This window comes from Nerophis lumbriciformis, linkage group LG29, assembly GCF_033978685.3.
Source record: "Nerophis lumbriciformis linkage group LG29, RoL_Nlum_v2.1, whole genome shotgun sequence".
Taxonomy (NCBI): Eukaryota; Metazoa; Chordata; class Actinopteri; order Syngnathiformes; family Syngnathidae; genus Nerophis; species Nerophis lumbriciformis.
Genome location: NC_084576.2, coordinates 30,571,592 through 30,597,500, shown reverse-complemented (window position 1 = coordinate 30,597,500; position 25,909 = coordinate 30,571,592). Strand labels below are relative to the sequence as shown.

Genomic DNA, 25,909 nt, shown 5'->3' with positions numbered 1-25,909 from the left:
TGCGTGCAGAAACAAGAAATAAAGCCCCCTCACCTCTCTGGTCTCCTTGCCCGTGTGGCGCCCGCGATGGCCGGGTGGCGCTCTTCTGCACGGCCATGATGGCGACAGAGCCTGGCATGCCTATGCTCTCGCTTCCGTGCAGCTCCACACTCCTCTTCCTCCTCCTCCTCCTCACGCCGTCTATTTGAAGGCGCCTCGGGGGGCTGCGTGCAGGGTGCTGCCCCCCCTGCATCAGCTGCTCGCCCATCGGCGGCGAGGAGAGGACCGTGGAGCAAACAGCGCGTCCCCTTGTTCTTGATAAGACTCCTCTAATGTAAGTCTATAAAAAGCCTTTCCTATTAAAACATCTCCTCCCTTGTGTGCTGTTCCGCTTTACTTTCGCTGGGGAAAAAAAAGAAGAAAAAAAAGGCTGTGTCACTTGAATAACGGCGTATGGCCACAGGGATGCAGTGTTTCCCTGTCTGCAGCATCACTCCTGTCGCCATGACAACAGCGCCTCGGTGACGTCACGTGGTCGGTTAGTCAGCGGTTCAGCCGACGAGGCTTCAAGACATGTTTTGTACAAATGTGCCATTAATTCATAAAATGACCATTTTAAAATAAAGTGGAGGGCCACTTTTAAAAAGATGTGGCCAGCCACTCTAGAATGATCTGTCCAAACCACTAAAGTGATGTGGTCTTCCACATTGATTAATGTGCCGCACCACCTAAATGACTTGGCGGGCCACTTCAAATAATCTGGTGGATTTCATAAAATAACGTGGCGGGCCACTTTAATTATTGTGGAAGACTACATGAATAATGTGGCGGGCTACTTTTAATATCGTGGCAGACTACATGAATAATGTGGCAGGCCACATCAAATAATCTGGTGGATTTCATAAAATAACGTGGCGGGCCACTTTAATTATTGTGGAAGACTACATGAATAATGTGGCGGGCCACATCAAATAATGTGGTGGATTTCATCAAATAATGTGGCAGGCTACTTTTAATATCGTGGCAGACTACATGAATAATGTGGCGGGCCACTTCAAATAATCTGGTGGATTTCATAAAATAACGTGGCGGGCCACTTTAATTATTGTGGAAGACTACATGAATAATGTGGCGGGCCACATCAAATAATGTGGTGGGCTACTTTTAATATCGTGGCAGACTACATGAATAATGTGGCAGGCCACATCAAATAATCTGGTGGATTTCATAAAATAACGTGGCGGGCCACTTTAATTATTGTGGAAGACTACATGAATAAGGTGGCGGGCCACATCAAATAATGTGGTGGATTTCATCAAATAATGTGGCAGGCTACTTTTAATATCGTGGCAGACTACATGAATAATGTGGCGGGCCACTTCAAATAATCTGGTGGATTTCATAAAATAACGTGGCGGGCCACTTTAATTATTGTGGAAGACTACATGAATAATGTGGCGGGCCACATCAAATAATGTGGTGGATTTCATCAAATAATGTGGCGGGCTACTTTTAATATCGTGGCAGACTACATGAATAATGTGGCGGGCCAGGTCAAATAATGTGTCAGACTACATAAAATAATGTAGCGGGCCAATTTAAATAATCTGGTGGATTTCATAAAATAATGTGGTGGGCCAATTCAATTATCGTGGAAGACTACATGAATAATGTGGCGGGCCACTTCAAATAATGTGGTGGATTTCATCAAATAATGTGGTGGGACACTTCAATTATTGTGGAAGACTACATGAATAATGTGGCGGGCCACGTCAAATAATGTGGCGGACTACATAAAATAACGTAGCGGGCCACTTTAAATAATCTGGTGGATTTCATAAAATAATGTGGCGGGCTAATTCAAATATCGTGGTAGACTACATGAATAACGTGGCGGGCCACTTCAAATAACGTAGCGGACTACATGAATAATGTGGCGGCCCATTTCAAATAAAGTGGCAGACTAGATAAAATAACATAGCGGGCCAAATTAAATAATGTGGCAGACTACATGAATAATGTGGCGGGCTATTTAAAATATTGTGGCAGACTACACGAATATTGTAGCGGACTACATAAAATAACGTAGCGGGCCAATTTAAATATTGTGGCAGACTACATGAATAATGTGGCGGACCACTTCAAATAATGTGGTGGATTTCATCAAATAATGTGGCGGGCTACTTTTAATATCGTGGCGGACTACATGAATAATGTGGCGGGCCACTTCAAATAATGTGGCAGACTACATAAAATAACATAACGGGCCACTTTAAATAATCTGGTGGATTTCACAAAATAATGTGGCGGGCAACTTCAATTATTCTGGAAGACTACATGAATAATGTGGCGGTCCACTTCAAATAATGTGGCAGACTACATAAAATAACGTAGCGGGCCACTTTAAATAATCTGGTGGATTTCATAAAATAATGTCACGGGCCACTTTAATTATCATGGAAGACTACATGAATAATGTGGCGGGCCACTTCAAATAATGTGACAGACTACATGAATAATGTAGCGGGCCAGATTAAATAACATGGCAGACTACTTCAAATAACGTAGCGGACTACATGAATAATGTCGTGGCCCACTTCAAATAAAGTGGCAGACTACATAAAATAACGTAGCGGGCCACATTAAATAATGTGGCAGACTACATGAATAATGTGGCGGGCAATTTAAAATATTGTGGCAGACTACACAAATAATGTGGCGGACTACATAAAATAACGTAGCGGGCCAAATTAAATATTGTGGCAGACTACATGAATAATGTGGCGGACCACTTCAAATCATGTGGTGGATTTCATCAAATAATGTGGCGGGCTACTTTTAATATCGTGGCAGACTACATGAATAATGTGGCGGGCCACTTCAAATAATGTGGCAAACTATATAAAATAACGTAGCGGGCCACTTTAAATAATCTGGCGGATTTCATAAAATAATGTGGCGGGCCACTTCAATTATTGTGGAAGACTACATGAATAATGTGGCGGGCTATTTCAAATATTGTGGCAGACTACACGAATAATGTGGCGGAGTACATAAAGTAACGTAGCGGGTCACTTTAAATAATCTGGTGGATTTCATAAAAAAATGTGGCGGGCCACTTTAATTATCGTGGAAGACTACATGAATAATGTAGCGGGCCACTTCAAATAATGTGGCAGACTACATAAAATAACGTAGCGGGCCACTTTAAATAATCTGGTGGATTTCATTAAAAAAATGTGGCGGGCCACTTCAATTATTGTGGAAGACTACATGAATAATGTGGCGGGCCACTTCAAATAACGTAGCGGACTACATGAATAATGTGGCGGCCCATTTCAAATAAAGTGGTAGACTACATAGAATAACGTAGCGGGCCAATTTAAATAATGCGGCAGACTACACGAATAATGTAGCGGACTACATAAAATAACGTAGCAGGCCAATTTAAATATTGTGGCAGACTACATGAATAATGTGGCGGACCACTTCAAATAATGTGGTGGATTTCATCAAATAATGTGGCGGGCTACTTTTAATATCGTGGCGGACTACATGAATAATGTGGCGGGCCACTTCAAATAATGTGGCAGACTACATAAAATAACGTAGCGGGCCAATTTAAATAATCTGGTGGATTTCATTAAAAAAATGTCGCGGGCCACTTCAATTATTGTGGAAGACTACATGAATAATGTGGCGGGCCACTTTAAATCATGTGGCAGACTACATAAAATAACGTAGCGGGCCACTTTAAATAATCTGGTGGATTTCATCAAATAATGTGGCGGGCCAATTCCATTATCGTGGAAGACTACACAAATAATGTGGCAGACTACATGAATAATGTAGCGGGCCAATTTAAATAACATGGCAAACTACATAAAATAACGTAGCGGACTACATGAATAATGTCGCGGCCCACTTCAAATAATGTGGTGGATTTCATCAAATAATGTCGCAGACTACATGAATAATGTGGCGGGCCACTTCAAATAATGTGGCAGACTACATAAAATAACGTAGCGGGCCACTTTAAATAATCTGGTGGATTTCACAAAATAATGTGGCGGGCCACTTCAATTATTGTGGAAGACTACATGAATAATGTGGCGGGCTATTTCAAATATTGTGGCAGACTATGTGGCGGACTACATAAAATAACGTAGCGGGCCAATTTAAATATCGTGGCAGACTACATGAATAATGTGGCGGACCACTTCAAATAATGTGGTGGATTTCATCAAATAATGTGGCGTGCTACTTTTAATATCGTGGCAGACTACATAAAATAACGTAGCGGGCCAGTTTAAATAATATGGGGGATTTCATAAAAAAATTTGGCGGGCCACTTCAATTACCGTAGAAGACTACATGAATAATGTGGCGGGCCGCTTCAAATAATGTGGCAGACTACATAAAATAACGTAGCGGGCCACTTTAAATAATCTGGTGGATTTCATCAAATAATGTGGCGGGCCAATTCAATTATCGTGGAAGACTACATGAATAATGTGGCGGGCCACTTCAAATAATGTGGCAGACTACATGAATAATGTAGCGGGCTAAATTAAATAAATGGCAGACTACATAAAATAACGTAGCGGGCCATTTTAAATAATCTGGTGGATTTCATCAAATAATGTGACGGGCCAATTCCATTATCGTGGAAGACTACATGAATAATGTGGCGGGCCACTTCAAATAATGTGGCGGGCCACTTCAAATAATGTGGCAGACCACATAAAATAACGTAGCGGGCCACTTTAAATAATCTGGTGGATTTCATCAAATAATGTGGCGGGCCATTCCATTATTGTGGAAGACTACATGAATAATGTGGCGGGCCATTCCATTATTGTGGAAGACTACATGAATAATGTGGCGGGCCACTTCAAATAATGGGACAGACTACATGAATAATGTAGCGGGCCAAATTAAATAACATAGCAGACTACATAAAAAAACGTAGCAGACTACATGAATAATGTGGCGGGCTATTTAAAATATTGTGGCAGACTACATGAATAATGTGGCGGGCTATTTAAAATATTGTGGCAGACTACACGAATAATGTGGCGGACTACATAAAATAACGTAACGGGCCAATTTAAATATTGTGGCAGACTACATGAATAATGTTGCGGACCACTTCAAATAATGTGGTGGATTTCATCAAATAATGTGGCGGGCTACTTTTAATATCGTGGCAGACTACATGAATAATGTGGCGGGCCACTTCAAATAAAGTGGCAGACTACATAAAATAACGTAACGGGCCAATTTAAATATTGTGGCAGACTACATGAATAATGTGGCGGGCCACTTCAAATAATGTGGTGGATTTCATCAAATAATGTGGCGGGCTACTTTTAATATCGTGGCAGACTACATGAATAATGTGGCGGGCCACTTCAAATAATGTGGCAGACTACATAAAATAACGTAGCGGTCCACTTTAAATAATCTGGGGGATTTCATAAAATAATGTGGAGGTCCACTTCAATTATTGTGGAAGACTACATGAATAACGTGGCGGGCTATTTGAAATATTGTGGCAGACTACACAAATAATGTGGCAGAGTACATAAAGTAATGTAGCGGGCCACTTTAAATAATCTGGTGGATTTCATAAAAAAATGTGGTGGGCCATTTCAATTATTGTGGAAGACTACATGAATAATGTGGCGGGTCACTTCATATATTGTGGCAGACTACATAAAATAACGTAGCGGGCCACTTTAAATAATCTGGTGGATTTCATCAAATAATGTGGCGGGCCAATTCAATTATCGTGGAAGACTACATGAATAATGTGGCGGGCCACTTCAAATAATGTGGCAGACTACATGAATAATGTAGCGGGCCAACTTAAATAACATGGCAGACTACATAAAAAAACGTAGCGGACTACATGAATAATGTCGCGGCCCACTTCAAATAAAGTGGCAGACTACATAAAATAACGTAGCGGGCCACTTTAAATATTGTGGCAGACTACATGAATAATGTGGCGGGCTATTTAAAATATTGTGGCAGACTACACGAATAATGTGGCGGACTACATAAAATAATGTAGCGGGCCAATTTAAATATCGTGGCAGACTACATGAATGATGTGGCGGACCACTTCAAATAATGTGGTGGATTTCATCAAATAATGTGGCGGGCTACTTTTAATATCGTGGCAGACTACATGAATAATGTGGCAGTCCACTTCAAATAATGTGGCAGACTACATAAAATAACGTAGCGGGCCAGTTTAAATAATCTAGTGGATTTCATAAAATAATGTGGCGAGCCAATTCAATTATCGTGGAAGACTACATGAATAATGTGGTGGGCCACATCAAATAATGTGGCAGACTACATGAATAATGTAGCGGGCCAATTTAAATAACATGGCAGACTACATAAAATAACGTAGCGGACTACATGAATAATGTGACGGCCCATTTCAAATAACGTGGCAGACTACATAAAATAACGTAGCGGGCCAATTTAAATAATGTGGCAGACTACACGAATAATGTGGCGGACTACATAAAATAATGTAGCGGGCCAATTTAAATATCGTGGCAGACTACATGAATAATGTGGCAGTCCACTTCAAATAATGTGGCAGACTACATAAAATAACGTAGCGGGCCACTTTAAATAATCTGGGGGATTTCATAAAATAATGTGGCGGGCCACTTCAATTATTGTGGAAGACTACATGAATAATGTGGCGGGCCACTTCAAATAATGTGGCAGACTACATAAAATAACGTAGCGGGCCACTTTAAATAATCTAGTGGATTTCATAAAATAATGTGGCGAGCCAATTCAATTATCGTGGAAGACTACATGAATAATGTGGTGGGCCACATCAAATAATGTGGCAGACTACATGAATAATGTAGCGGGCCAATTTAAATAACATGGCAGACTACATAAAATAACGTAGCGGACTACATGAATAATGTGACGGCCCATTTCAAATAACGTGGCAGACTACATAAAATAACGTAGCGGGCCAATTTAAATAATGTGGCAGACTACACGAATAATGTGGCGGACTACATAAAATAACGTAGCAGGCCAATTTAAATATCGTGGCAGACTACATGAATAATGTGGTGGACCACTTCAAATAATGTGGTGGATTTCATCAAATAATGTGGCGGGCTACTTTTAATATCGTGGCAGACTACATGAATAATGTGGCAGACTACATGAATAATGTGGCAGACTACATGAATAATGTGGCAGTCCACTTCAAATAATGTGGCAGACTACATAAAATAACGTAGCGGGCCACTTTAAATAATCTGGGGGATTTCATAAAATAATGTGGCGGGCCACTTCAATTATTGTGGAAGACTACATGAATAATGTGGCGGGCCACTTCAAATTACGTGGCAGACTACATAAAATAACGTAGCGGGCCACTTTAAATAATCTAGTGGATTTCATAAAATAATGTGGCGAGCCAATTCAATTATCGTGGAAGACTACATCAATAATGTGGCGGGCCAATTCAAATAATGTGGCAGACTACATGAATAATGTAGCGGGCCAATTTAAATAACATGGCAAACTACATAAAATAACGTAGCGGACTACATGAATAATGTGGCGGTCCACTTAAAATAAAGTGGCAGACTACATAAAATAACGTAGCGGGCCACTTTAAATATTGTGGCAGACTACATGAATAATGTGGCGGGCTATTTAAAATATTGTGGCAGACTACACGAATAATGTGGCAGACTACATAAAATAACGTAGAGGGCCAGTTTAAATATTGTGGCAGACTACACAAATAATGTGGCGGACTACATAAAATAACGTAGAGGGCCAATTTAAATATTGTGGCAGACTACATGAATAATGTGGCGGACCACTTCAAATAATGTGGTGGATTTCATCAAATAATGTGGCGGGCTACTTTTAATATCGTGGCAGACTACATGAATAATGTGGCGGGCTACTTCAAATAAAGTGGCAGACTATATAAAATAACATAGGGGGCTAATTTAAATAATCTGGTGGATTTCATAAAATAATGTGGCGGGCCACTTCAATTATTGTGGAAGACTACACGAATAATGTGGCGGGCTATTTCAAATATTGTGGCAGACTACACAAATAATGTGGCAGAGTACATAAAGTAACGTAGCGGGCCACTTTAAATAATCTGGTGGATTTCATAAAAAAATGTGGCGGGCCACTTTAATTATTGTGAAAGACTACATGAATAATGTGGCGGGCCACTTCAAATAATGTGGCAGACTACATAAAATAACGTAGCGGGCCACTTTAAATAATCTGGTGGATTTCATAAAATAATGTGGCGGGCCACTTCAATTATTGTGGAAGACTACATGAATAATGTGGCGGGCCACTTCAAAAAATGTGGCAGACTACATAAATAATGTAGCGGGCCAATTTTATTAATATGGCAGACTACATAAAATAACGTAGCGGACTACATGAATAATGTGGCGGGCCACTTCAAATAATGTGGCTGACTACATAAAATAACGTAGCGGGCCACATTAAATAATCTGGTGGATTTCACAAAATAATGTGGCGGGCCACTTTAATTATTGTGGAAGACTACATGAATAATGTGGCGGGCCACATCAAATAATGTGGCAGACTACATAAAATAACGTAGCGGGCCAAATTAAATACTGTGGCAGACTACACAAATAATGTGGCAGACTACATAAAATAATGTAGCGGGCCACATTAAATAATCTGGTGGATTTCATTAAAAAAAATGTGGCGGGCCACTTCAATTATTGTGGAAGACTACATGAATAATGTGGCGGGCCACTTCAAATAATGTGGCAGACTACATAAAATAATGTAGCGGGCCAATTTAAATAATCTGTTGGATTTCATAAAATATGTGGTGGGCCAATTAAATTATTGTGGCAGACTACATGAATAATGTAGCGGGCCAGATTAAATAACATGGCAGACTACATAAAAAAACGTAGCGGACTACATGAATAATGTGGCGGTCCACTTCAAATAATGTGGCAGACTACATAAAATAACGTAGCGGGTCACTTTAAATAATGTGGCAGACTACATGAATAATGTGGCGGGCTATTTAAAATATTGTGGCAGACTACACGAATAATGTGGCGGACTACATAAAATAACGTAGCAGGCCAATTTAAATATTGTGGCAGACTACATGAATAATGTGGCGGACCACTTCAAATAATGTGGTGGATTTCATCAAATAATGTGGCGGGCTACTTTTAATATCGTGGCAGACTACATGAATAATGTGGCGGGCCACTTTAAATAATGTGGCAGACTACATAAAATAACGTAGCGGTCCACTTTAAATAATCTGGGGGATTTCATAAAATAATGTGGAGGGCCACTTCAATTATTGTGGCAGACTACATGAATAATGTGGCGGGCCACTTCAAATAATGTGGTGGATTTCATCAAATAATGTGGCGGGCTACTTTTAATATCGTGGCAGACTACATGAATAATGTGGCGGGCCACTTCAAATAATGTGGCAGACTACATAAAATAACGTAGCGGTCCACTTTAAATAATCTGGGGGATTTCATAAAATAATGTGGCGGGCCACTTCAATTATTGTGGAAGACTACATGAATAACGTGGCGGGCTATTTGAAATATTGTGGCAGACTACACAAATAATGTGGCAGAGTACATAAAGTAATGTAGCGGGCCACTTTAAATAATCTGGTGGATTTCATAAAAAAATGTGGTGGGCCATTTCAATTATTGTGGAAGACTACATGAATAATGTGGCGGGTCACTTCATATATTGTGGCAGACTACATAAAATAACGTAGCGGGCCACTTTAAATAATCTGGTGGATTTCATCAAATAATGTGGCGGGCCAATTCAATTATCGTGGAAGACTACATGAATAATGTGGCGGGCCACTTCAAATAATGTGGCAGACTACATGAATAATGTAGCGGGCCAACTTAAATAACATGGCAGACTACATAAAAAAACGTAGCGGACTACATGAATAATGTTGCGGCCCACTTCAAATAAAGTGGCAGACTACATAAAATAACGTAGCGGGCCACTTTAAATATTGTGGCAGACTACATGAATAATGTGGCGGGCTATTTAAAATATTGTGGCAGACTACACGAATAATGTGGCGGACTACATAAAATAATGTAGCGGGCCAATTTAAATATCGTGGCAGACTACATGAATAATGTGGCGGACCACTTCAAATAATGTGGTGGATTTCATCAAATAATGTGGCGGGCTACTTTTAATATCGTGGCAGACTACATGAATAATGTGGCAGTCCACTTCAAATAATGTGGCAGACTACATAAAATAACGTAGCGGGCCAGTTTAAATAATCTAGTGGATTTCATAAAATAATGTGGCGAGCCAATTCAATTATCGTGGAAGACTACATGAATAATGTGGTGGGCCACATCAAATAATGTGGCAGACTACATGAATAATGTAGCGGGCCAATTTAAATAACATGGCAGACTACATAAAATAACGTAGCGGACTACATGAATAATGTGACGGCCCATTTCAAATAACGTGGCAGACTACATAAAATAACGTAGCGGGCCAATTTAAATAATGTGGCAGACTACACGAATAATGTGGCGGACTACATAAAATAATGTAGCGGGCCAATTTAAATATCGTGGCAGACTACATGAATAATGTGGCAGTCCACTTCAAATAATGTGGCAGATTACATAAAATAACGTAGCGGGCCACTTTAAATAATCTGGGGGATTTCATAAAATAATGTGGCGGGCCACTTCAATTATTGTGGAAGACTACATGAATAATGTGGCGGGCCACTTCAAATAATGTGGCAGACTACATAAAATAACGTAGCGGGCCACTTTAAATAATCTAGTGGATTTCATAAAATAATGTGGCGAGCCAATTCAATTATCGTGGAAGACTACATGAATAATGTGGTGGGCCACATCAAATAATGTGGCAGACTACATGAATAATGTAGCGGGCCAATTTAAATAACATGGCAGACTACATAAAATAACGTAGCGGACTACATGAATAATGTGACGGCCCATTTCAAATAACGTGGCAGACTACATAAAATAACGTAGCGGGCCAATTTAAATAATGTGGCAGACTACACGAATAATGTGGCGGACTACATAAAATAACGTAGCAGGCCAATTTAAATATCGTGGCAGACTACATGAATAATGTGGTGGACCACTTCAAATAATGTGGTGGATTTCATCAAATAATGTGGCGGGCTACTTTTAATATCGTGGCAGACTACATGAATAATGTGGCAGACTACATGAATAATGTGGCAGTCCACTTCAAATAATGTGGCAGACTACATAAAATAACGTAGCGGGCCACTTTAAATAATCTGGGGGATTTCATAAAATAATGTGGCGGGCCACTTCAATTATTGTGGAAGACTACATGAATAATGTGGCGGGCCACTTCAAATTACGTGGCAGACTACATAAAATAACGTAGCGGGCCACTTTAAATAATCTAGTGGATTTCATAAAATAATGTGGCGAGCCAATTCAATTATCGTGGAAGACTACATCAATAATGTGGCGGGCCAATTCAAATAATGTGGCAGACTACATGAATAATGTAGCGGGCCAATTTAAATAACATGGCAAACTACATAAAATAACGTAGCGGACTACATGAATAATGTGGCGGTCCACTTAAAATAAAGTGGCAGACTACATAAAATAACGTAGCGGGCCACTTTAAATATTGTGGCAGACTACATGAATAATGTGGCGGGCTATTTAAAATATTGTGGCAGACTACACGAATAATGTGGCAGACTACATAAAATAACGTAGAGGGCCAGTTTAAATATTGTGGCAGACTACACAAATAATGTGGCGGACTACATAAAATAACGTAGAGGGCCAATTTAAATATTGTGGCAGACTACATGAATAATGTGGCGGACCACTTCAAATAATGTGGTGGATTTCATCAAATAATGTGGCGGGCTACTTTTAATATCGTGGCAGACTACATGAATAATGTGGCGGGCTACTTCAAATAAAGTGGCAGACTATATAAAATAACATAGGGGGCTAATTTAAATAATCTGGTGGATTTCATAAAATAATGTGGCGGGCCACTTCAATTATTGTGGAAGACTACACGAATAATGTAGCGGGCTATTTCAAATATTGTGGCAGACTACACAAATAATGTGGCGGACTACATAAAATAACGTAGCGGGCCACCTTAAATAATCTGGTGGATTTCATAAAAAAATGTGGTGGGCCACTTCAATTATTGTGGAAGACTACATGAATAATGTGGCAGGCTATTTCAAATATTGTGGCAGACTACACAAATAATGTGGCGGACTACATAAAATAACGTAGCAGGCCACTTCAAATAATCTGGTGGATTTCATAAAAAAATTTGGCGGGCCAGTTCAATTACTGTGGAAGACTACATAAAATAATGTGGCGGGCCACATCAAATAATGTGGTGGATTTCATCAAATAATGTGGCGGGCCAAATGAATTATCGTGGAAGACTACATGAATAATGTGGCGGGCCATTTCAAATAACGTGGCAGACTACATGAATGATGTAGCGGGCCAATTTAAATAACATGGCAGACTACATAAAATAACGTAGCGGACTACATGAATAATGTGGCAGACTACATGAATGATGTAGCGGGCCAAATTAAATAACATGGCAGACTACATAAAATAACGTAGCGGACTACATGAATAATGTGGCGGCCCACTTCAAATAAGGTGGCAGACTACATAAAATAACGTAGCGGGCCAATTTAAATAATGTGGCAGACTACATGAATAATGTGGCGGGCTATTTAAAATATTGTGGCAGACTACACGAATAATGTGGCGGACTACATAAAATAACGTAGCGGGCCAATTTAAATATAGTGGCAGACTACATGAATAATGTGGCGGACCACTTCAAATAATGTGGTGGATTTCATCAAATAATGTGGCGGGCTACTTTTAATATCGTGGAAGACTACATGAATAATGTGGCGGGCCACTTCAAATAATGTGGCAGACTAAATAAAATAACGTAGCGGGCCACTTTAAATAATCTGGTGGATTTCATAAAATAATGTGGCGGGCCACTTCAATTATTGTGGAAGACTACATGAATAATGTGACGGGCTATTTGAAATATTGTGGCAGACTACACAAATAATGTGGCGGACTACATAAAATAACGTAGCAGGCCAATTTAAATATCGTGGCAGACTACATGAATAATGTGGCGGACCACTTCAAATAATGTGGTGGATTTCATAAAATAATGTGGCGGGCTACTTTTAATATCGTGGCAGACTACATAAAATAACGTAGCGGGCCACTTTAAAATAATCTGGGGGATTTCATAAAATAATGTGGCGGGTCACTTCAATTATTGTGGAAGACTACATGAATAATGTGGCGGGCTATTTCAAATAATGTGGCAGACTACATAAAATAACGTAGCGGGCCACTTTAAATAATCTGGTGGATTTCATAAAATAATGTGGCGGGCCAATTCAATTATTGTGGAAGACTACATGAATAATGTGGCGGGCTATTTCAAATATTGTGGCAGACTACACAAATAATGTGGCGGACTACATAAAATAACGTAGCGGGCCAATTTAAATATCGTGGCAGACTACATGAATAATGTGGTGGACCACTTCAAATAATGTGGTGGATTTCATAAAATAATGTGGCGTGCTACTTTTAATATTGTGGCAGACTACATAAAATAACGTAGCGGGCCACTTTAAATAATATGGGGGATTTCATAAAAAAATTTGGCGGGCCACTTCAATTACCGTAGAAGACTACATGAATAATGTGGCGGGCCGCTTCAAATAATGTGGCAGACTACATAAAATAACGTAGCGGGCCAATTTAAATAATCTGGTGGATTTCATCAAATAATGTGGCGGGCCAATTCAATTATCGTGGAAGACTACATGAATAATGTGGCGGGCCACTTCAAATAATGTGGCAGACTACATGAATAATTTAGCGGGCTAAATTAAATAAATGGCAGACTACATAAAATAACGTAGCGGGCCATTTTAAATAATCTGGTGGATTTCATCAAATAATGTGACGGGCCAATTCCATTATCGTGGAAGACTACATGAATAATGTGGCGGGCCACTTCAAATAATGTGGCGGGCCACTTCAAATAATGTGGCAGACCACATAAAATAACGTAGCGGGCCACTTTAAATAATCTGGTGGATTTCATATATTAATGTGGCGGGCCAATTCCATTATTGTGGAAGACTACATGAATAATGTGGCGGGCCACGTCAAATAATGGGACAGACTACATGAATAATGTAGCGGGCCAAATTAAATAACATAGCAGACTACATAAAAAAACGTAGCAGACTACATGAATAATGTGGCGGGCTATTTAAAATATTGTGGCAGACTACACGAATAATGTGGCGGACTACATAAAATAACGTAGCAGGCCAATTTAAATATTGTGGCAGACTACATGAATAATGTGGCGGACCACTTCAAATAATGTGGTGGATTTCATCAAATAATGTGGCGGGCTACTTTTAATATCGTGGCATACTACATGAATAATGTGGCGGGCCACTTCAAATAATGTGGCAGACTACATAAAATAACGTAGCGGACTACATGAATAATGTTGCGGCCCACATCGAATAAAGTGGCAGACTACATAAAATAACGTAGCGGGCCATTTTAAATAATCTGGTGGATTTCATCAAATAATGTGGCAGGCCAATTCCATTATCGTGGAAGACTACATGAATAATGTGGCGGGCCACTTCAAATAACGTGGCAGACTACATAAAATAACGTAGCGGGCCACTTTAAATAATCTGGTGGATTTCATCAAATAATGTGGCGGGCCAATTCCATTATCATGGAAGACTACATGAATAATGTGGCGGGCCATTTCAAATAATGGGACAGACTACATGAATAATGTAGCGGGCCATTTCAAATAATGGGACAGACTACATGAATAATGTAGCGGGCCAAATTAAATAATATGGCAGACTACATAAAAAAACGTAGCAGACTACATGAATAATGTGGCGGGCTATTTAAAATATTGTGGCAGACTACACAAATAATGTGGACGGACTACATAAAATAACGTAGCAGGCCAATTTAAATATTGTGGCAGACTACATGAATAATGTGGCGGACCACTTCAAATAATGTGGTGGATTTCATCAAATAATGTGGCGGGCTACTTTTAATATCGTGGCAGACTACATGAATAATGTGGCGGTTCACTTCAAATAATGTGGCAGACTACATAAAATAACGTAGCGGGCCACTTTAAATAATCTGGTGGATTTCATAAAATAATGTGGCGGGCCACTTCAATTATTGTGGCAGACTACATGAATAATGTGGCGGGCTATTTAAAATATTGTGGCAGACTACACAAATAATGTGGCGGACTACATAAAATAACGTAGCGGGCCAAATTAAATATTGTGGCAGACTACCTAAAATAACGTAACGGGCTGCATGAATAATGTAGCGGGCCACTTTAAATATTGTGGCAGACTACATGAATAATGTGGCGGGTCAATTTAAATATTGTGGCAGACTACATAAAATAACGTGGCGGGCCTCTTTAAATAATGTGGCAGACTACATGAATAATGTGGCGGGTCACTTCAAATAATGTGGCAGACTACATGAATAATGTGGCGGGTCACTTCAAATATTGTGGCAGACTACATGAATAACGTAGCGGGCCAATACAAATCTAGTGGCAGACTACATAAAATAACGTAGCGGGCCACACTAAATAATGTGGCAGACTTCATGAATAATGTAGTGGGCCAATTCAAATAATGTGGCAGACTTCATGAATAATGTAGTGGGCCACTTCAAATAATGTGGCAGACTACATGAATAATGTAGTGGGCCAATTCAAATAATGTAGCAGACAACATAAAATAACGTAGCGGGCCAATTTAAATATAGTGGCAGACTACATGAATAATGTGGCGGACCACTTCAAATAATGTGGTGGATTTCATCAAATAATGTGGCGGGCTACTTTTAATATCGTGGAAGACTACATGAATAATGTGGCGGGCCACTTCAAATAATGTGGCAGACTAAATAAAATAACGTAGCGGGCCACTTTAAATAATCTGGTGGATTTCATAAAATAATGTGGCGGGCCACTTCAATTATTGTGGAAGACTACATGAATAATGTGACGGGCTATTTGAAATATTGTGGCAGACTACACAAATAATGTGGCGGACTACATAAAATAACGTAGCAGGCCAATTTAAATATCGTGGCAGACTACATGAATAATGTGGCGGACCACTTCAAATAATGTGGTGGATTTCATAAAATAATGTGGCGGGCTACTTTTAATATCGTGGCAGACTACATAAAATAACGTAGCGGGCCACTTTAAAATAATCTGGGGGATTTCATAAAATAATGTGGCGGGTCACTTCAATTATTGTGGAAGACTACATGAATAATGTGGCGGGCTATTTCAAATAATGTGGCAGACTACATAAAATAACGTAGCGGGCCACTTTAAATAATCTGGTGGATTTCATAAAATAATGTGGCGGGCCAATTCAATTATTGTGGAAGACTACATGAATAATGTGGCGGGCTATTTCAAATATTGTGGCAGACTACACAAATAATGTGGCGGACTACATAAAATAACGTAGCGGGCCAATTTAAATATCGTGGCAGACTACATGAATAATGTGGTGGACCACTTCAAATAATGTGGTGGATTTCATAAAATAATGTGGCGTGCTACTTTTAATATTGTGGCAGACTACATAAAATAACGTAGCGGGCCACTTTAAATAATATGGGGGATTTCATAAAAAAATTTGGCGGGCCACTTCAATTACCGTAGAAGACTACATGAATAATGTGGCGGGCCGCTTCAAATAATGTGGCAGACTACATAAAATAACGTAGCGGGCCAATTTAAATAATCTGGTGGATTTCATCAAATAATGTGGCGGGCCAATTCAATTATCGTGGAAGACTACATGAATAATGTGGCGGGCCACTTCAAATAATGTGGCAGACTACATGAATAATGTAGCGGGCTAAATTAAATAAATGGCAGACTACATAAAATAACGTAGCGGGCCATTTTAAATAATCTGGTGGATTTCATCAAATAATGTGACGGGCCAATTCCATTATCGTGGAAGACTACATGAATAATGTGGCGGGCCACTTCAAATAATGTGGCGGGCCACTTCAAATAATGTGGCAGACCACATAAAATAACGTAGCGGGCCACTTTAAATAATCTGGTGGATTTCATATATTAATGTGGCGGGCCAATTCCATTATTGTGGAAGACTACATGAATAATGTGGCGGGCCACATCAAATAATGGGACAGACTACATGAATAATGTAGCGGGCCAAATTAAATAACATAGCAGACTACATAAAAAAACGTAGCAGACTACATGAATAATGTGGCGGGCTATTTAAAATATTGTGGCAGACTACACGAATAATGTGGCGGACTACATAAAATAACGTAGCAGGCCAATTTAAATATTGTGGCAGACTACATGAATAATGTGGCGGACCACTTCAAATAATGTGGTGGATTTCATCAAATAATGTGGCGGGCTACTTTTAATATCGTGGCATACTACATGAATAATGTGGCGGGCCACTTCAAATAATGTGGCGGGCCACTTCAAATAATGTGGCAGACTACATAAAATAACGTAGCGGACTACATGAATAATGTGGCGGCCCACATCGAATAAAGTGGCAGACTACATAAAATAACGTAGCTGGCCATTTTAAATAATCTGGTGGATTTCATCAAATAATGTGGCAGGCCAATTCCATTATCGTGGAAGACTACATGAATAATGTGGCGGGCCACTTCAAATAACGTGGCAGACTACATAAAATAACGTAGCGGGCCACTTTAAATAATCTGGTGGATTTCATCAAATAATGTGGCGGGCCAATTCCATTATCATGGAAGACTACATGAATAATGTGGCGGGCCATTTCAAATAATGGGACAGACTACATGAATAATGTGGCGGGCCATTTCAAATAATGGGACAGACTACATGAATAATGTAGCGGGCCAAATTAAATAATATGGCAGACTACATAAAAAAACGTAGCAGACTACATGAATAATGTGGCGGGCTATTTAAAATATTGTGGCAGACTACACAAATAATGTGGACGGACTACATAAAATAACGTAGCAGGCCAATTTAAATATTGTGGCAGACTACATGAATAATGTGGCGGACCACTTCAAATAATGTGGTGGATTTCATCAAATAATGTGGCGGGCTACTTTTAATATCGTGGCAGACTACATGAATAATGTGGCGGTTCACTTCAAATAATGTGGCAGACTACATAAAATAACGTAGCGGGCCACTTTAAATAATCTGGTGGATTTCATAAAATAATGTGGCGGGCCACTTCAATTATTGTGGCAGACTACATGAATAATGTGGCGGGCTATTTAAAATATTGTGGCAGACTACACAAATAATGTGGCGGACTACATAAAATAACGTAGCGGGCCAAATTAAATATTGTGGCAGACTACCTAAAATAACGTAACGGGCTGCATGAATAATGTAGCGGGCCACTTTAAATATTGTGGCAGACTACATGAATAATGTGGCGGGTCAATTTAAATATTGTGGCAGACTACATAAAATAACGTGGCGGGCCTCTTTAAATAATGTGGCAGACTACATGAATAATGTGGCGGGTCACTTCAAATAATGTGGCAGACTACATGAATAATGTGGCGGGTCACTTCAAATATTGTGGCAGACTACATGAATAACGTAGCGGGCCAATACAAATCTAGTGGCAGACTACATAAAATAACGTAGCGGGCCACACTAAATAATGTGGCAGACTTCATGAATAATGTAGTGGGCCAATTCAAATAATGTGGCAGACTTCATGAATAATGTAGTGGGCCACTTCAAATAATGTGGCAGACTACATGAATAATGTAGTGGGCCAATTCAAATAATGTAGCAGACAACATAAAATAACGTAGCGGGCCAAATTAAATAATGTGGCAGACTAAATGAATAATGTAGCGGGCCACTTCAAATAACGTGGCAGACTACATGAATAACGTAGCGGGCCAATTCAAATAATGTGGCAGACTACATAAAATAACGTAGCGGGCCACATTAAATAATGTGGCAGACTACATGAATAATGTAGCGGGCCACTTCAAATAACGTGGCAGACTACATGAATAACGTAGCGGGCCACATTAAATAATGTGGCAGACAACATAAAATAACGTAGCGGGCCACTATAAATAATGTGGCAGACTACATGAATAATGTAGCGGGCCACTTCAAATAATGTGGCAGACTACATGAATAATGTAGTGGGCCAATTCAAATAATGTGGCAGACTATATAAATAATGTGGCGGGCTACATAAATAATGCAGCGGGCCACTTCAAATAATGTGGCAGACTGCATGAATAATGTAGCGGGCCACTTTAAATAATGTGGCAGACTACATTAATAACGTGGCGGGTCACTTCAAATATTGCGGCAGACTACATGAATAATGTGGCGGGCTACGTCAAATATTGTGGCAAAATACATAAAGAATGTGGCGGGTTCCTTCAAATAATGCAGCAGACTACATAAATAAAGAGGCGGGCCACTTCAAATAAAGTGGCAGACTACATAAATAATGTGGCGGGTTAATTTAAATATTGTGGCAGACTACATGAATAATGTGGCGGACTACTTCAAATAATGTGGCAGACTACATAAATAATGTGGCGGGCCACTTCAAAAATTGTGGCAGACTACATAAATAATGTGGCAGACTACATAAATAATGTGGCGGACCACTTCAAATATTGTGGCAGACTACATGAATAATGTGGCGGGTCACTTCAAATAATGTGGCAGACTACAATATATGTATATACAGGTAAAAGCCAGTAAATTAGAATATTTTGAAAAACTTGATTTATTTCAGTAATTGCATTCAAAAGGTGTAACTTGTACATTATATTTATTCATTGCACACAGACTGATGCATTCAAATGTTTATTTCATTTAATTTTGATGATTTGAAGTGGCAACAAATGAAAATCCAAAATTCCGTGTGTCACAAAATTAGAATATTGTGTAAGGCTAATACAAAAAAGGGATTTTTAGAAATGTTGGCCAACTGAAAAGTATGAAAATGAAAAATATGAGCATGTACAATACTCAATACTTGGTTGGAGCTCCTTTTGCCTCAATTACTGCGTTAATGCGGCGTGGCATGGAGTCGATGAGTTTCTGGCACTGCTCAGGTGTTATGAGAGCCCAGGTTGCTCTGATAGTGGCCTTCAACTCTTCTGCGTTTTTGGGTCTGGCATTCTGCATCTTCCTTTTCACAATACCCCACAGATTTTCTATGGGGCTAAGGTCAGGGGAGTTGGCGGGCCAATTTAGAACAGAAATACCATGGTCCGTAAACCAGGCACGGGTAGATTTTGCGCTGTGTGCAGGCGCCAAGTCCTGTTGGAACTTGAAATCTCCATCTCCATAGAGCAGGTCAGCAGCAGGAAGCATGAAGTGCTCTAAAACTTGCTGGTAGACGGCTGCGTTGACCCTGGATCTCAGGAAACAGAGTGGACCGACACCAGCAGATGACATGGCACCCCAAACCATCACTGATGGTGGAAACTTTACACTAGACTTCAGGCAACGTGGATCCTGTGCCTCTCCTGTCTTCCTCCAGACTCTGGGACCTCGATTTCCAAAGGAAATGCAAAATTTGCTTTCGTCAGAAAACATGACTTTGGACCACTCAGCAGCAGTCCAGCTCTTTTTTTCCTTAGCCCAGGTGAGACGCTTTGCGCGCTGTTTCTTGGTCAACAGTGGCTTGACACGAGGTATGCGGCAGTTGAAACCCATGTCTTTCAAGCGTCTCTTGGTGGTGGATCTTGAAGCACTGACTCCAGCAGCTGTCCACTCCTTCTGAATCTCCCCCACATTTTTGAATGGTTTTTTTTTCACAATCTTGACCAGGGCGCGGTGATCCCTATTGCTTGTACACTTTTTCTGACCACAGTTTTTCCTTCCCTTTGCCTCTCCATTAATGTGTTTGGACACAGAGCTCTGAGAACAGCCAGCCTCTTCAGCAATAACCTTTTGTGTCTTTCCCTCCTTGTGCAATGTGTCGATGGTTGCCTTTTGGACAGCTGTCAAATCTGAAGTCTTCCCCATGTTTGTGTAGGCTTCAGAACTGGACTGAGAGACCATTTAAAGCCCTTTGCAGGTGTTTTGAGTTAATTAGCTGATTAGTTTGTGGCACCAGGTGTCTTCAAAATTTAACCCTTATACAATATTCTAATTTTGTGACACACGGAATTTTGGATTTTCATTTGTTGCCACTTCAAATCATCAAAATTAAATGAAATAAACATTTGAATGCATCAGTCTGTGTGCAATGAATAAATATAATGTACAAGTTACACCTTTTGAATGCAATTACTGAAATAAATCAAGTTTTTCAAAATATTCTAATTTACTGGCTTTTACCTGTATATATATACCTAACTATTATTATTTTGTTGTAAATGCATTTAATTTTAATTCATTAAATCTAAATTGTATTTATTACTACAATTTATTTAAAAATAATTTCATATTTATTAAAATGCCTGACTTTTTTTTAATTCATTTTTTTTACAATTGTTATTACACTTTTATTTTCGCATTAGTTTCGATTCAATTAATATATTAAATTGAATTTAATAGTATTAGTGTTATTCATTAATATTTTTATTACATACAAATATATTTTTTTTTGTGCTGTCAAATTAAAAAAAATTGAATTGGGATTCATGTCAATAAATTATTTGCTTACATAATTTTAATCAACCTAAAAAAATAAAAAAAACATTTCGACACAAATGCAATTTTATCATCAAAATGTCAATCTGCAACATGAGTGAATGTTTGACAGCCCTAATATTTTGTTTTTTATTTTAGCTAATTAGTTAAAAAAAAAAAAAAAAAAAAAAAGGTTTATTGTTAATTATTTATTATGGTTTATATTTTATTTAAACACCTACAAATTATTAAAAAATTTAATTTAAAATGATTCTGTTATTACAGTTTTTGGTATAATTTGTTGTCTATTTAAATACATTCCCACACAATAGAATAGAATAGAGTTTTATTGTCATTATTACAGTGAACAGGTTCAAAGAACAACGAAATTGGACAATAATAGTAATATAAATAGTAAAATATATATATATATAATGATGTCATTTTAACAAATTAATGATTTTATTAGCATAGCTATACCTCACCTCATCCTGTATTGGGTTCACCTGAGGTCAGACCCACCTGGATGCTTCCTTGGCAGCAGCCAGCTTGGAGCGTGTCACATGACACTGGACACCATGGCGCTCATGCGGCGTGCATGCACAGAATCGGCGGAGCACGAGCAAGACGCTGATAACCGGGTCGCCAAGCATTGACACTGGACCTGACATGGGGTCAGATTGCACGGAGTCGTCACTTTATTAAGACATATTAATGCACATGGTGGTGTTTATTTGAGAGGTCATGGAGCTCAGCCTGCAGAGAGACTGATGAAAGCACCTCTCACTGGGCACACCTGTGGAAATTAGGGAGTGCAGCATCTTCTCATCGCTATCTCTCACTACTGCACCCCCTCCGTCATGTAATTACCAGCACAGTCCTGCTCCTGTGGCCTGGTCGGCCTCAGGGCAAGGTTTAATACGATGAATACATGAATTCTATGAAATAGCCAGTGTTTACTTGCAAATAGTGCAATTACTTATTGCACTATTTGTGTAATGATATAATAATAACATTGTTGCAAGCCATCACTGTGGAGTGAAATTACTGCCAAAACACCACAAGCACACACAAATTTATTTACTCACGCCCAATGATTCACCAGTTAAAAAACGTTTTATTTTTATTTAAAAAACATATTTTTTTAATTTAAAAAACGTTTTTATTTTAGTTAAAAAAACATTTTTTTTAATTAAAATAACCTTATTTTATTATTTAAAAAAAAAAAAAAATGTCATTAAAAAAAACGATGTGAGAGTGTAAACACAATTTCCTGGAAATATTTTTAAAAAAGCGATTCACAAGTATAAAAACAATTTTCTGCAAACAAAAAAAAACATTGCAAATTTAAAAAAAAAGTCATTAAAAACAATTTGTAAGTAAAAACACAATTTTCTGCAAGAACATTGTATATGTATGTATATATATATATATATATATACATATATATATATATAAACAACTATTTTTTGCAAATAAAGAAACAATTTGCAAGTATAAAATACATTTTCTGCAATTAAAAAAAGTATTCACAAGTAAAAACACAATTTTCTGCAAGCAAAAAAAATTATTTGCAAGGGTGGAAACAATTTTCTGCAAATAAAAAAAAAATGATTCGTAAGTAAAACATTTTTTTTATATAAAAAAATGATTCAAAGTAAAAACTAAATAATTTTTCTGCAAAAAAAGAAACAATTCGCAAGCATAAAAACAATTTTCTGGAATGAAAAAATTGTTTTTTCTACGTGCAACAAAATTTTTAGCCTTAGGAATCGTTTTTTTTTTTACTTGAAAATATTTTTATTTACTTGCAAAAAAATGTTTTTAGCCTTAGGAATCTTTTTTTTTTTTACTTGCAAATATTTTTTCTACTTACAAAAAATGTTTTTAGCCCTAGGAATCGTTTTTCTTACTTGCAAATATTTTCTTTTACTTGTAATAAAATGTTTTTAGCCCTACTAATCGTTTTTTTTTAACTTGCAAATATTTTTTCTACTTGCAAAAAATGTTTTCAGCCTTAGGAATCGTTTTTTTAACTTGCAAATATTTTTTCTACGTGCAAGAAAAATGTTTTCAGCCTTAAGAATCTTTTTTTTTTAACTTGCAAATATTTTTTCTACGTGCAAAAAAAACGTTTTTTTAGCCTTAGGAATCGTTTTTGTACTTGCAAATATTTTTTCTACGTGCAAAAAAAGAAACAATTCGCAAGCATAAAAACAATTTTCTGGAATGAAAAAACTGTTTTTTCCACGTGCAAAAAAATGTTTTTAGCCTTAGGAATCGTTTTTTTTTACTTGAAAATATTTTTATTTACTTGCAAAAAAATGTTTTTAGCCTTAGGAATCTTTTTTTTTTTTACTTGCAAATATGTTTTCTACTTGCAAAAAATGTTTTTAGCCTTAGGAATGGTTTTTTTTAACTTGCAATTTTTTTTTTACTTGCAAAAAAAAGTTTTTAGCCTTAGGAATCGTTTTTTTAATTGCAAATATTTTTTCTACGTGCACAAAAAATTTTTAGCCCTAGGAATCGTTTTTTTTACTTGCAAATATTTTTTCTACGTGCAAAAAAATGTTTTGAGCCTTAGGAATCGTTTTTTTACTTGCAAATATTTTTTACTTGCAAAAAAATGTTTTTAGCCCTAGGAATCTTTTTTTTTTTACTTGCAAATACTTTTTCTACTTGCAAAAAATGTTTTTAGCCCTAGGAATCTTTTTTTTACTTGCAAATAATTTTTCTACTTTCAAAAAATGTTTTCAGCCTTAGGAATCGTTTTTTTAACTTGCAAATATTTTTTCTACGTGCAAGAAAAATGTTTTCAGCCTTAAGAATCTTTTTTTTTTAACTTGCAAATATTTTTTCTACGTGCAAAAAAAACGTTTTTTTAGCCTTAGGAATCGTTTTTGTACTTGCAAATATTTTTTCTACGTGCAAAAAAAGAAACAATTCGCAAGCATAAAAACAATTTTCTGGAATGAAAAAACTGTTTTTTCCACGTGCAAAAAAATGTTTTTAGCCTTAGGAATCGTTTTTTTTTACTTGAAAATATTTTTATTTACTTGCAAAAAAATATTTTTAGCCTTAGGAATCTTTTTTTTTTTTACTTGCAAATATGTTTTCTACTTGCAAAAAATGTTTTTAGCCTTAGGAATCGTTTTTTTTTACTTGCAAATATTTTTTTTTTACTTGCAAAAAAATGTTTTTAGCCTTAGGAATCGTTTTTTTAATTGCAAATATTTTTTCTACGTGCACAAAAATTTTTTAGCCCTAGGAATCGTTTTTTTTACTTGCAAATATTTTTTCTACGTGCAAAAAAATGTTTTGAGCCTTAGGAATCGTTTTTTTACTTGCAAATATTTTTTACTTGCAAAAAAATGTTTTTAGCCCTAGGAATCTTTTTTTTTTTACTTGCAAATACTTTTTCTACTTGCAAAAAATGTTTTTAGCCCTAGGAATCTTTTTTTTACTTGCAAATAATTTTTCTACTTTCAAAAAATGTTTTTAGCCCTAGGAATCTTTTTTTTTTTACTTGCAAATATTTTTTCTACGTGCACAAAATTTTTTTAGCCCTAGGAATCAATTTTTTTACTTGCAAATATTTTTTCTACGTGCAAAAAAATGTTTTGAGCCTTAGGAATCGTTTTTTTACTTGCAAATATTTTTTTACTTGCAAAAAAAATGTTTTTAGCCCTAGGAATTTTTTTTTTTTACTTGCAAATACTTTTTCTACTTGCAAAAAATGTTTTTAGCCCTAGGAATCTTTTTTTTTTTTTACTTGCAAATATTGTTTCTACTTGCAAAAAATGTATTGAGCCTTAGGAATCGTTTTTTTTCTTGCAAATATTTTTTTTTACTTGCAAAAAAATGTTTTTAGCCCTAGAAATCGTTTTTTGTTTTTTTACTTGCAAATATTTTTTATCTTTGCAAAAAAATGTTTTTAGTCCTAGGAATCTTTTTTTTTTTTACTTGCAAATATTTTTTCTACTTACAAAAAATGTTTTTAGCC

At 37.5% G+C, this 25,909-nt stretch overlaps 1 protein-coding gene across 1 annotated transcript in view; it reads right to left on the bottom strand.

Moving 5' to 3' along the window:
* The window catches only part of LOC133572365 (uncharacterized), a 69,686-nt gene that overhangs the window by 30,599 nt on the left and 13,178 nt on the right, over window positions 1–25,909 (bottom strand). The window contains exons 2-3 of the mRNA XM_061925301.1: window positions 22,429–22,570; window positions 34–381 (exon numbers count right to left, since the gene is read on the bottom strand). Coding sequence (XP_061781285.1) covers window positions 34–247 — 214 coding nt within the window. The 5' untranslated portion in view covers window positions 248–381; window positions 22,429–22,570. The remainder of the gene's footprint in view (window positions 1–33; window positions 382–22,428; window positions 22,571–25,909) is intronic.